This window comes from Oncorhynchus masou, chromosome 15 (assembly GCF_036934945.1).
Source record: "Oncorhynchus masou masou isolate Uvic2021 chromosome 15, UVic_Omas_1.1, whole genome shotgun sequence".
Taxonomy (NCBI): Eukaryota; Metazoa; Chordata; class Actinopteri; order Salmoniformes; family Salmonidae; genus Oncorhynchus; species Oncorhynchus masou.
Window position 1 is genome coordinate 15053837 of NC_088226.1, and position 13228 is coordinate 15067064.

Sequence of the window (13228 nt, forward strand, 5' to 3'; positions counted from 1 at the left end):
CATCGCCGACCCACTTTTCATTTTCCATTGGTTTTGTCTTGTCTTCCATCACACCTGGTTCCAATTCCATCAATTACATGTTGTTTATTTAACACTCTGTTCGCCCCCATGTCCTTGTCCATAATTGTTTGTTGTAGTGCTTGTGCAACGGTATGCTGGTATTACCAGGTTTTGTTTGACCCATTTATTGAATTATTCTGTTGACAGTGGTTTATGGTTATTAAACACAACCGTTGTAAATCAGTTTCCGCTCGCCTGTGTCTGACTTCTCTGCCGCCAGTAGCATCGCATTACAGGTTGCCACCCATTTGATAAAATACGGAATGGTATTTCACTGAAAGAATAAACGTTTTGTTTTCGAAATGATAGTTTCCAGATTTTACCATATTAATGACCAGAGGCTCGTATTTCTGTGTTTATTATATTATAATTAAGTCTATGATTTGATATTTGATGGAGCAGTCTGACTGAGCGGTGGTAGGCAGCAGCAGGCTCGTAAGCATTCATTCAAACTTTACTGCATTTGCCAGCAGCTCTTAGCAATGCTTGATCACAGCGCTGTTTATGCCTTCAAGCCTATTAACTCCTGAGATTAGGCTGGCAATACTAAAGTGCCTATTAGAACATCCAATAGTCAAAGGTATATGAAATACACATTGTATAGAGAGAAATAGTTGACGCGTCATTATTCCTATAATAACTGCAACCTAATATTTCTTAACTGGGACTATTGAAGAACTGGGAATATTGAACCACCAGCTTTTGTATGTTCTGAGTAAGGAACTTAAACGTTAGCTTTTTTACATAGCACATATTGCACTTTTACTTTCTTCTCCAACACTGTATTTTTGCATTATTTAAACCAAATTGAGCATGTTTCATTATTTATTTGAGACTAAATAGATTTTATTTATGTATTATATTAAATTAAAAATAAGTGTTCATTGTTCATTCAGTATTGTTGTAATTGTCATTATTTCAAATATATATATAGAAAAATGGTCAGATTAATCGGTATCGGCTTTTTTTGGTCCTCCAATAATCGGTATCGTATTGGCGTTGAAAAAGCGTAATCGGTCGACCTCTAGTCTGGGGGTGCTTTGGTGGTGGTAAAGTGGGAGATTTGTACAGGGTAAAAGGGATCTTGAAGAAGGAAGGCTATCACTCCATTTTGCAACGCCATGCCATACCCTGTACACGGTGCTTAATTGGAGCCAATTTCCTCCTACACAGAACAATGACCCAAAGCACAGCTCCAAACTATGCAAGAACTATTTAGGGAAGAAGCAGTCAGCTGGTATTCTGTCTATAATGGAGTGGTCAGCACAGTCACTGGACCTCAACCCTATTGAGCTGTTCTGGAAGCAGCTTGACCGTATGGTACGTAAGAAGTGCCCATCAAGCCAATCCAACTTGTGGGAAGAAATCTCTTCAGATTACCTCAACAAATTGACAACTAGAATGTCAAAGGTCTGCAAGGCTGTAATTGACAAAAGCAAGGTTTGAAGGGCACAATTATTATTTCAATTAAAAACATTATTTATAACCTTGTCAACGTCTTGACTATATTTCCTATTCATTTTGCAACTCATTTCATGTATGTTTTCATGAAAAACAAGGACATTTCTAAGTGGCCCCAAACTTTTGAGCGGTATTGTATGTCTGTTAAAACTGCAACAATGTTGCTGAGTTATGGGTTTGGATGACTTCACTGAGTGTGATTTCCTCAGACTGGCTCGATAGATTCTGTTAAGACAAGATTTTCTCATGAACAACTTCTGCGTGGGTGAGATTCAAACTCACCATGTGAGACTCTAAACTGCCATCATGTGAGAGATTAGTGTAACAAATACCAGAATGTTGACACTGGCTGTGTGAATCTCTCGCTTCCTCTCTCTCTCTCTCTCTCTCTCTCTCTCTCTCTCTCTCTCTCTCTCTCTCTCTCTCTCTCTCTCCTCATCCCTCTCTCTTTCACATCTTTCCTTCACTGTTGCGTTTTACCCTTGTAAAAGGTGAGTGATGTGTGCTTAGCACAGGCTGTAGCTGGATTCAGGTATCACCCAGTGTGTGATGGTGATGAGGGAAAGTGGATGTTGGGTCATGCCTGCATGGTGTGGTAATACCAGATCAGTGGAGTCTAACCCCTGATGACCTGTCACGGTGCTGGGACAAGCTGCAGGGCTCACCTCACCCAGCCACGCTGGCCTGTCAAATCCACCAGGCTTATGGCTGTCTGGCTCCTCTGCCTGTATGTACTGTATGTATGCAGGACTGTGTAGTGGAGCCGGAGCCGTGACTGCTTGTCCCATTGCGTGTGTCTGTGTTTAGGCTTTCATACTCTGATCCCTTCCTCTGCTCATCTCCCCCATGAGTCACTGTGTGTTTGGAGAGATAGAGAAAGATGACGTCATTTGCTCTCCTCTGTTCCGCTTTTCTTCCCTTTCCCCCACGGCCCTATGGTGTGTGTTATTCATAGCTCCAGCTAGAGTTCCATGGAGTTCTTCAAGACATCCTACTTGTTGCAGAGCATGTGGTACAAGGACTTTAGCAGAGTCGTTTGCTCTAGTAATAAGCAACCCAGGCAGACCTGCCGGTGCAGTGGCGTAGTGAATGGAGCAGTATATCAAAGTCCCACAGGAAGAGATGACCATCCCTAAGGTGACGCAGTCATCGCTGTCCTATTCAACGCTGTGGATTCGGCACAGCAAAACACACTGTTGGCTTTCACACTCTACAGGCCTGTGCATTGGCATGTGGCAACAGCTGTATCTATCCTGTGTAGAGATGTGTGTTATTTGTGTGTCTGAGCTGTTTGTTTGTGTATGTAAGAGCAGGGTGCAGCTCCACTGCCTCTCTCTCTGAGCAGCCCTGTGTAGCCATGCTGTAGTGGGAGAGGTCAGACAGTCAGGGCACCCCCGAGGACCTCCACAGACTCCCATCTGGCCCTGGGGAGGGGCAGGCAGGGCCAGGGCAGGCCTGAGAGGGCTGCATTCCTACAACGATACGGGCTGGGGGAGGGAATGATAGACAGAGGGTAGGAACGCATGAGAAAGGTATGGGCGATTTGGAGAGGAGCTAATGGATTCTAATCATAGTGATGGATTAAGAATTACATATACCATGCAGCAACCTCCCAAGTCTTCCCTATGGGAGGTGGGAGGTAGGCTGCATTATAAGGTCCATAATATGCAGTCAGTGGGATATTTAAGCAATAAGGCCCAAGGGGGTGTTGTATATGGCCGATATACTACGGCTAAGGCCTGTTCTTCGGCAAGACGCAATGCGGAGTGCCTGGATACGGCCCTTAGCTGTGGTATATTGGCCATATACGACAAACCCCCCAAGGTGCCTTATTTCTATTAGAAACTGACTTGACTTTCAGCCCATCAAGTAGACATTTTATGTCAAACGGGAAATATCTTTAGCCAGATCTAGCAAACCAGTCTTGTGTACCCGCTACAGTGGACCTCACAGGGTTTGTCACACTGGTTGTCTTTAAAGTTAAGTGAGGAGCATTCTCCACGTCGGACCTGTTTAAGGGTTAGCGGTAGTCAGACGAGCGTGTGACAGACAGACAGGCAGGGTTGATGTGAGGAGAGCGGGTGTGACGCTGCCCTTCACAGGACGATGGGGCCTGTCTCACAGCCTGACTGTCCCCATCAGCGTCACTCCTCCATCAGGCCCAGTCACACACCCCCCATCCTCACCCACCCCGACCCCGCTGGGGGGCACTCAGCCACCTTCACACATGGTTACCAAAATACCCCGTCACCCAAGCGACAGCAGCAACAGGTGAGGGAGGCGAGATTGGGCCAAGCTGGCCTGCAGCTGAGCTGACCACCAGACTGGGGTCTAACTGACATCTCTGCCAGGAAACCGCCTGGAGGAAGGGAAGGGAGAGAGACAGAGAGGGGGAGAGAGAGAGATGCATGGATGGGTTTATTGGTGTGTGCATTGTGCTTGGGTCTAGGAAACAGGAATTGGAGGTTAAACGGAAGTGGCCAAGAATAACATGTGAAAGGGTCGTCGTGACTGACTAATTACTGTATTTGATTTAGTGTCGATTTTTTTGTTATTGTGACCTTCTTGTCTCCTGCATTCTTTTTAGGACTGTGGTTTAATTGAACAATCGAACAACAAAGCGCAAAGTTCTCCAACCATCTCTGGCAATCAATGCAGCTGATGTAGGTTAAATCAAGACAAAAACTCAACAAAACAGTATCTGTGTGACAATTTAAATGTTGTAGTCCGCACACACCCGTGCCCAGGCATGCATACACACAGATCCCACACACACGCACCTTCTGTGTGCCTGCTTTAATGTGATGGAGGGAGATCAGAGAGCAACAGCTTGACCTGCTGAGCCCTCAAGCTAATTCTATTCATGGAGGGTCAGCTAATGAAACACAAGATTACCCACACCCTTTGACCTTTAGTGCTCACAGCACTTCCCAAAGGAGGCAGACCTGGAAACAATCTCCCATGTCCAACAAGTCGCCCCCTCCTCCCTCCTCTTCCTTCCATCTGCTTTCTGTCTGAGAGAGATTCCCTCACGCACACACACATCCTCAGAGTACCATGCAGCTCAGTCTGGTGGACTCTTAAAACAGAAGAAAACGACAAGGTATCAGTTCTCCTTTTGGTACGGGACTAAAATATACTCTCTGAGTCGCCGTCTGTAGTTTTCTTGTCCCGTGAAGAAGCCAAATGGGGAGGGACTTGGAAGCCATGGTTAAAGAGTCTAGGATGAGGGTGAAATGTGATCTCATAATTATTGCCCCCTGCGTCATCGATGTGAGCGCTAGGGAGAGAGAGGGGAGTGTATTGGATGAAAGGGAGCAGGGGGTGGGGATGGGGAGCCCATGCAGGGTGGGTGGTGGTGTGTCGGTCCATGATGTTGTGAACTGCGTCCCAAAGGCACTCTCTTCCCTATATAGTGCACTGGACCCTTATCAAGACTAGAGCACTATTTTGGGAATAGGGTGTCATTTGGGACACGATCTTACTCCCTCTGTGAAGTGGTTCACACAGCACCTTCACCTCTATATCGCCTGTTAGGCTGGGGTCAAGTAGCCTAGCGTTGGGGCAGCATTGGGCCAGTAACCGAAAGCTTGCTGGTTGGAATCCCCGAGCTGACTAGGTGAAGAATCTGTTGATGTGCCTTTGAGCAAGGCACTTAACCCTCATTTCTCCAGGGTCACAGACAGTAATGGCTGACCCCTGGCCGTGACCCCACTCTCCAACGGTGTGTCAGGGGGAGTGAGATATGCAAAAAAAAAAAAACACATTTCCAATAACACACGTGTGAAATAGGACAATTGATTCTTATTGTACCACTGGTGTCTGTTGAGTGAAGTAGCGCTTCTCTTCCCTCCAGCTGAACCGTCTTGGAGGTGGTTCATGTTTTACTATGCCCCGATGATTCCTGCCACTGTTTCACACAACAACTGTATGCAAATGCCAAGAATTTGTTGGAAAGGGGGGTGAAAAACAAACACCTGCTTTTATCCTTCCTTAGATTGTTTATGGCTCCCATGACACTACCCCGGTGGCGGGGCGACCTGGTAAAGCCAAGGCCTGTTTTCGCCGTTGACTGGAGGCCGTTGTCTTTTTACGCCTGCTGTGCTTACCATTTGATCTGGGTGGTCTGTGTACTGGTCCACAACACTCCATCTGTTACTGAGATGCTTTAACATGCTGTGCTGAGAATCCACAATGGACTTTAATGGCATTTCATTATTTTCAATACCTTCTGACTGCAAATGTTTGAATTCAATGATGTATAGAGTGTCAGCCCACTCTGCCCAGAGTGGGTGAAAACACACTTTGGTGAAATTTCACTTCCTTATGTTCTAAAATGCATTTTACCAAGAGAAATATGTTCTGAGTCATTCAGTGGGGTCTTTCCCTGACATATCACTAACATTATGTCCAAGAAGTCGGATTTTGTAACCTAATACATCCGATAATAAGAACAGAGCTCTTGTTGACAAAGTGGTGCCGCTTTGAGGATTTGACATGTTGTGGTGATCATATGAAAAGTTGTTTCCGCGGGTCTCAAAAAGCAAAATGAACACAAGCTGAACTAAACGTAAAAGGCTTTGAAAATAAAAAGCTTTGCGTTACACTCAGTACTCCGTTGACATTTCACAGAGATATGCTTGTTTTTCTGAGAAATCGTGATGTTGCATCAGGCATCGTCTGCTACTGCCTGTCAGGTGTAAGATGGCTTTGCTCTGGGGGGGATTTATCAGGTCTATACAAGCATCTGCTGAGGTGGGGAGGGGCATACATATGACCCTGTGACCTTCTTCCCTCCAAAAACACAAAGTAAACTCTCAGACTTCAGACTTATTCAAATAGAGAGGATTCACAAAAAGTTCAGATTCACAGACAGTAGAGGTAGATTGAGTATCTTTCCGCCGTTTAGTGTCATGGCACTCAGTTAAGTCGATTGCAAGTGACAAGCCGATAGCTCATTATGTCTGATTTGCTTTCATGAAAACCACAAGTCATGAATCGACCACAAGTCGATTCCCACTTTATCTTTCAGTAAGGAAATGTACAGATTCATACACATTTGGAATAGTTAGTGTCACAAATGTCATTATTCCCTGTCTGTGTGTATGTGTGTGTGTGTGTGTGCGTGTGCGTGTGCGTGTGTGTGTGCGTGTGTGTGTGTGTGTGCGTGTGTGTGTGTGTGTGTGTGTGTGTGTGTGTGTGTGTGTGTGTGTGTGTGTGTGTGTGTGTGTGTGTGTGTGTGTGTGTGTGTGTGTGTGTGTGCGTGTGTGTGTACACAGGTCCAATAAGGATTTTGGACAATACCTACTATACTGTACAGTGGTAGGTCTGAATGCTAGTTACAATAAAATTCTCCCCATTTCTTGTCACGAGGTATGGAACCTCTTTGCCTGTCTCTGTCTTTCTATTTCTCTCTGTTTATCTCTCTCATTATCTCTGTCTCCCCCAGTCTTATAATCTGTAGAGCTGCCCAGGAGTTACTGAGGGAGATATTGCAGACAGGCTCTGCTAGTGCCTGTTGTCTGCCTCTAAAAAAGAAATGAATATACAAAGTTAATTCATTCCCCCTCTTGATAAGTTTTAATGTCACGTGCACAAGTACAGTGAAATGCCTTTCTTGCAAGCTCTTATTCTAACAATGCAGTAATCAATATCTGTAGTACTATAAAATAAAGTAAAGTAGAACAAAACTACATGAGAAGTAAAAATAAGAATAAGAAGAACACGAGAAAGTAAGTAAGTATTGGTCAATTCCAATACGATATTTGTGTGTGTGCGTGTGCGTGCGCGTGAGCGTGCGTGTTGGAGTGTCAATGTGAGTGTGTGTGTGTGAGTGAATGTGTCCTGTGAGTGTGCAAAAAGAACAATAACACAATCTCATTTGTAGCTCTATTGTAGTTTGAAAATGTGCTTTGAAGTTCCTTAGGAGTGTTTGAGGAATTAAACTATTGAAACGTTAGCCAAAACAAAATGGTATCCGCTGTCTTATAGCCCTAGCACTTCTAAACGGAAACAGTCCTCGGACGGCCTGCATTATATTACCATTTGTCTTGAGGAGAAACCATGGGAGCCTTCACCACGCAGTTACACAATGTAAACTGGGAGCTGAATAATCAGACAAGGAAATATACATTTTGAACATGCATCTGATTATCATCCCAAAGGCCAATGTCTTTGTGTTGCACAATGCACAATGTTATGAATCTGTTAAAAATAGCATTGATTTAGTTATTTCTTCCGGCAGTCAGGTGTCAGAGCAGGCACGGCATGGGGCATCCATGGCACTGGGCTGGCACTAATGACCAAGCCTCCGGGGGCTTGGCTTGGTGAGGGCTGAGCAGGGGAAGGAAGGGGGTGGCTGAGTGAAAACACAAATGCCCACCATGTCCTCCATAACTGGTCTTCTGATGACTGGTTATTAATGCCTGCTGTCAGGACCAGTGTGGTTCAGCAGAACTCAGAGGGAGGTAAATCAGATCCATCTTTACCTGCCAGCAGCACAGGAACAGTCTGTGTTGAGATTTTGTGTCCACAGTGTACACATCCATCCACATAGGTGTAAACTCTCCTTGCGATGAACGGACGATTCTGCTCTGTCTGCTAGTTTTTGACTCTCCTGGCTTATGTAATCAAATTTATATATCAGTCTCATCAATCTGTTTAATGTGGATGTGTTTGGAAAGAAAAAAGGCAATGTGTTGCTAACGCTCTCTCTCCATCTCTCTCTCTCTCTCTCTCGTTCACTCCAGGATGGCTCCAAGCAGAGGCAGGTGAGGCAGAAGAAGACTGTCTCCTTCAGCTCCATGCCCAACGACCGTAAGATCAACAGCACAGCCGCCTGCATGGCCTTCATGATGGAGGGCTGCGAGATGAAGAAGGTGCGCTCCAACTCGCGCATGTACAACCGCTACTTCCTACTGGACCCGGACATGCACTGGCTCCGCTGGGAGCCCTCCAAGAAGGACTCAGAGAAAGCCAAGTTGGAGATCAAGAGCATCAAGGAGGTCCGTCTGGGGAAGAAGACCCCTGTGCTGCGCAGCAATGGCCTATCCGACCAGTTCCCAGATGAGTGTGCCTTCTCCATCATCTATGGGGACAACTATGAGTCTCTGGACCTGGTTGCCAGCACGGCTGATGTGGTCAGCACCTGGGTGATGGGCCTCCGCTACTTGGTCTCCTACGGGAGGCACATGGTAGATGTGGTTGAGCCTAGCCAGCCCAGCCTGAGGACCTCCTGGATCGGTTCAGTGTTTGAGTTGGCTGACATGGAGAGGAATGGCCACATCGACCTGTTCAGGGCCACCCAGATCATTAAGGGACTCAACCCGGGCATGAAGGAGTCCCGGATAGAGCTGAAGTTCAAGGAGCTCCAGAAGGCCAAAGACCAGTATGGGGAGGACATTGACATGGAAACCTTTGTGGAGGCCTACTGCGAGCTGTGCACGAGGCCAGAGATCTTCTTCCTGCTGGTGCAGTTCTCCAGCAACAAGGAGTACCTGGACAGCAAGGACCTGATGCTGTTTGTTGAGGTGGAGCAGGGCATGGAGGGCGTGACGGAGGACATGTGCCGGGGCATCGTCCAGAAGTACGAGCCGTCCGCCGAGGGCCGGGAGAAGGCCAGCCTCTCCATTGATGGCTTCACGCACTACCTCCTCTCCTCGGAGTGTCACATTTTCGACCCCCAGCACAAGCGGGTGTGCCAGGACATGAGCCAGCCGCTCTCCCACTACTACATCAACTCTTCGCACAACGCCTCCCTTCTAGAGGACCACTTCTGGGGCTCCTCCGACATCAGCAGCTACATCCGGGCCCTGAAGATGGGCTGCCGCAGCCTGGAAGTCATTGTGTGGGATGGCCCCGACAACGAACCTGTGGTGTATGTGGGGAACTCGGTGGCATCTCAGCTAGCCCTCTGCAAGGTCTTGGATATTATAAACCAGTATGCATTTGAGAGCTCTGAGTACCCCCTCATCCTCTGCCTGGTGACACACTGCTGTATCCCCCAGCAGAGGGTCATGGCCCAGCACATGAAGAAGATCCTTGGAGACAAGCTGTACTTGGACGCCCCGAGCTCAGAGGACCACTACCTACCCTCCCCAGAGGAACTCAAGGGTAAGATCCTGCTGAAGGGCAAGCGGCTACCCCCAAACTACCCCGAGTCAGAGGGGGAGGTGACTGATGAGGAGGAGGGTCTGGAGATGTCCAGGAGGGTGGGGGCAGATGATAAAGACCATCTCAATGGCCTTGGCTGCAAACGGCTGAGGCTGTGTAAGGAACTGTCGGACCTGGTCTCCCTCTGTAAGTCAGTGCAGTTCAGGGACTTTGACATCTCCAAGAGGGATCAGAAATACTGGGAGATGTGCTCTTTCAATGAGGTCGACGCCAACAGGTTCGCCAATGAGTTCCCCGAGGACTTTGTGTGCTACAACAAGCGCTTTCTCTCCAGGGTGTACCCCACTCCGATGCGGATCGACGCCAGTAACATGAATCCCCAGGACTTCTGGAAGTGTGGTTGCCAAATTGTAGCCATGAACTACCAGACCCCGGGCCTGATGATGGACCTCAACCTGGGATGGTTCAGGCAGAACGGGAACTGTGGCTACGTGTTGCGGCCGGCCATCATGAGGGAGGAGGTGTCATACTTCAGCGCCAACGCCAGGGAATCCCTTCCAGGGGTGTCCGCCCAGCTTCTCCACATCAAGGTGATCAGCGGGCAGAATCTTCCCAAGCCCAGGGGCTCTGCTGCAAAGGGAGACGTGGTGGAACCCTACATCTATGCAGAGATCCACGGCATCCCGGCTGACTGTGCCGAGCAGAGGACCAAGACGGTCTCTCAAAACGGAGACAACCCTGTCTTTGACGAGAGCTTTGAGTTCCAGATCAACCTGCCGGAGCTGGCGGCACTACGATTCGTAGTGCTGGACGATGACTACATTGGAGACGAGTTCATCGGCCAGTACACAATCCCCTTTGAATGTCTGCAGCCGGGCTACAGGCACATCCCCTTGCAGTCGCTGACGGGGGAGTTCCTACCCAATTGCACCCTCTTCGTACATGTGGCCATCACCAACAGAAGGGGAGGGGGCAAGGCCCACAAGAGAGGCCTGTCGGTGAGGAAGGGCAAGAAGGCTCGTGAGTACACCTCCAGCAAGACCACCGGTATCAAGGTGGTAGACGAGCTCTTCAGAGCATCCACCCAGCCTCTGAGGGAAGCCACAGACCTCCGGGAGAACGTCCAGGTAAGCACTTAACATTCATTATATGTACAAACTTTTATAAATTCTTTGAAGGAGCATTAAAGGCAGGCACTTCCCCTTGCATACATTACATCTGGAAATGACACCAAGTTGGGTGATGTGGAGATATTAAGCAGTTGTGATTGCCTCTCAGGCTGAATTTCCATAATGGAATACGATAAAACTGTTCAATCATTCCACGAGAGATAGAAGGAGACACCAATTAGGAGTGAGGGAGCCTGGGAAGAAATAGTATAGCACAATTAGTAGCTAGACAGGTGACCCCTTAGCACCTCACTGAATAGGAACCAAACATTGTTGAGGTGACTCTCAGCTCGTTCTCTGTTTGTCGCTCCGATGGATAGAGAACCGTAGCTAATTGTGTTGTATTTACGTGATGTAAAAGGCAGGAGCCATAAATGAGAATGTCAGTAAAGCTGGACAATTAAAAGGTTTGTGTCATCATTAAGTGGATGATGGTCTGTGTTAGGCTCTGTGAGCACCCTTATGAACCCCCCACAGAAATGATAAATGACAAACCAGTCATGTTTCATAATAGTTTATGAACCCCCCCTTCTCCCACTAACATCACCCCTGAGATTATAAGTAGCCATCAATTTATGTTTTGCAATAGTTTATATTTAGATGTTTGTCAGGATTGGATGGCAGTTTGAGTACAGCTTGTAAATTGTTGTTGTCATGATTGAAGGACATAAAATGAAGCTTTTCTCTGTCTTGTCTGGTCTACTGTCTGTCTGTGTGATGATAAAGATGGGAAGTGAGGAGGCTTTACACGCCCTGTATTTTGTTCAAACTGGCAGGCCTCTTGTCCTGCCTGACAGATTTGAGAATAGACTATTTCTCTGGATACTTTGAACTTCATTGGGGTCAGACGTCGACTCATAGTTTGTTGACATTAGAGGTCGACCGATTATGATTTTTCAATGCCGATGCCGAATATTGGAGGACCAAAAAAGCCGATACCAATTAATCGGCCGATTTTTAAAATGTATTTATAATAATGACAATTACAACAATACTGAATTAACACTTATTTTAACTTAATATAATACAGCAATAAAATCAATTTAGCCTCAAGTAAATAATGAAACATGTTCAATTTGTTTTAAATAATGCAAAACGAAGTGTTGGAGAAGAAAGTAAAAGTGAAATATGTGCTATGTAAGAAAGCTAACGTTTCAGTTCCTTGCTCAGAACATGAGAACATATGAAAGCGGGTGGTTTCTTCAATATTCCCAGGTAATAAGTTTTAGGTTGTAGTTATTATAGGAATTATAGGACTATTTCCCTCTATACCATTTGTATTTCATTAACCTTTGACTATTGGATGTTCTTATAGGCACTTCAGTATTGCCAGTGAAACAGTATAGCTTCTGTTCCATTTCACTTCGGTTACACCAGCCTCATCTCGGGAGTTGATAGGCTTGAAGTCATAAACAGCGCAATGCTTGACGCACAACGAAGAGCTGTTGGCAAAACGCACGAAAGTGCTGTTTGAATGAATGTTTACGCACCTGCTTCTGCCTACCACCGCTCAGTCAGATACTTGTATGCTTGTATGCTCAGTCAGAATATATGCAACGCATGACACGCTAGATAATATCTAGTAATATCATCAATCATGTGTAGTTAACTAGTGATTATGATTGATTGTTTTTTATAAGATAAGTTTAATGCTAGCTAGCAACTTACCTTGGCTTACTGCATTCGCGTAACAGGCAGTCTCCTTGTGGAGTGCAACGAGAGAGAGGCAGGTCGTTATTGCGTTGGACTAGTTATCTGTAAGGTTGCAAGATTGAATCCCCCGAGCTGACAAGGAGAAAAATATGTCGTTCTGCCCCTGAACGAGGCATTTAACCTACCGTTCCTAGGCCGTCATTGAAGATAAGAATGTGTTCTTAGTTGCCTAGTTAAATAAAGGTATAACATTTTTAAATATCGGCAAATTGGCACCCAAAAATACTGATTTCCGATTATTATGAAAGCTTGAAATCGGCCCTAATTAATCAGCCATTCCGATTAATCGGTCGACCTCTAGTTGACATTGCTTTATATCCCAGGTAGGTTATGGGCTTTTTAACTCCATCAACAACACTTGATTTGCCCGAGGAATGGAATGGACCTGTTTCCTTAATAAACCAACTGCCACAGCTCTTGGAAAGAAAAGCTGATTCTAAAAATGTGGAAACAAGGAGCATCATAAAACTCATTATACATTTCTCTATTTGTGTCTTCCCTCTATTCTTTCTGAGCTCCATTTCTACTATCTTTCTTAATTGAATTTCCTTCACTACTACAGTAGCTCATGAGCACTTATTGTTTCATGTGAAGGATTTAGGCCTATTTCAAATCATTTCAAACTGACAGTAGTTTAGGCTGCATAGTGCATTTCCGTCTATCTCTTAATAGCACTGTAGTTGCATCAACTCGACAATAGCTCTCTTTTTTTC

General features: G+C 46.1%; 1 protein-coding gene across 1 annotated transcript in view; it reads left to right on the plus strand.

The window, feature by feature from the left end:
• LOC135556811 (inactive phospholipase C-like protein 2) overlaps positions 1–13228 on the plus strand; it is a 139691-nt gene that overhangs the window by 95264 nt on the left and 31199 nt on the right. The window contains exon 21 of the mRNA XM_064990259.1: positions 8271–10760. Coding sequence (XP_064846331.1) covers positions 8271–10760 — 2490 coding nt within the window. The remainder of the gene's footprint in view (positions 1–8270; positions 10761–13228) is intronic.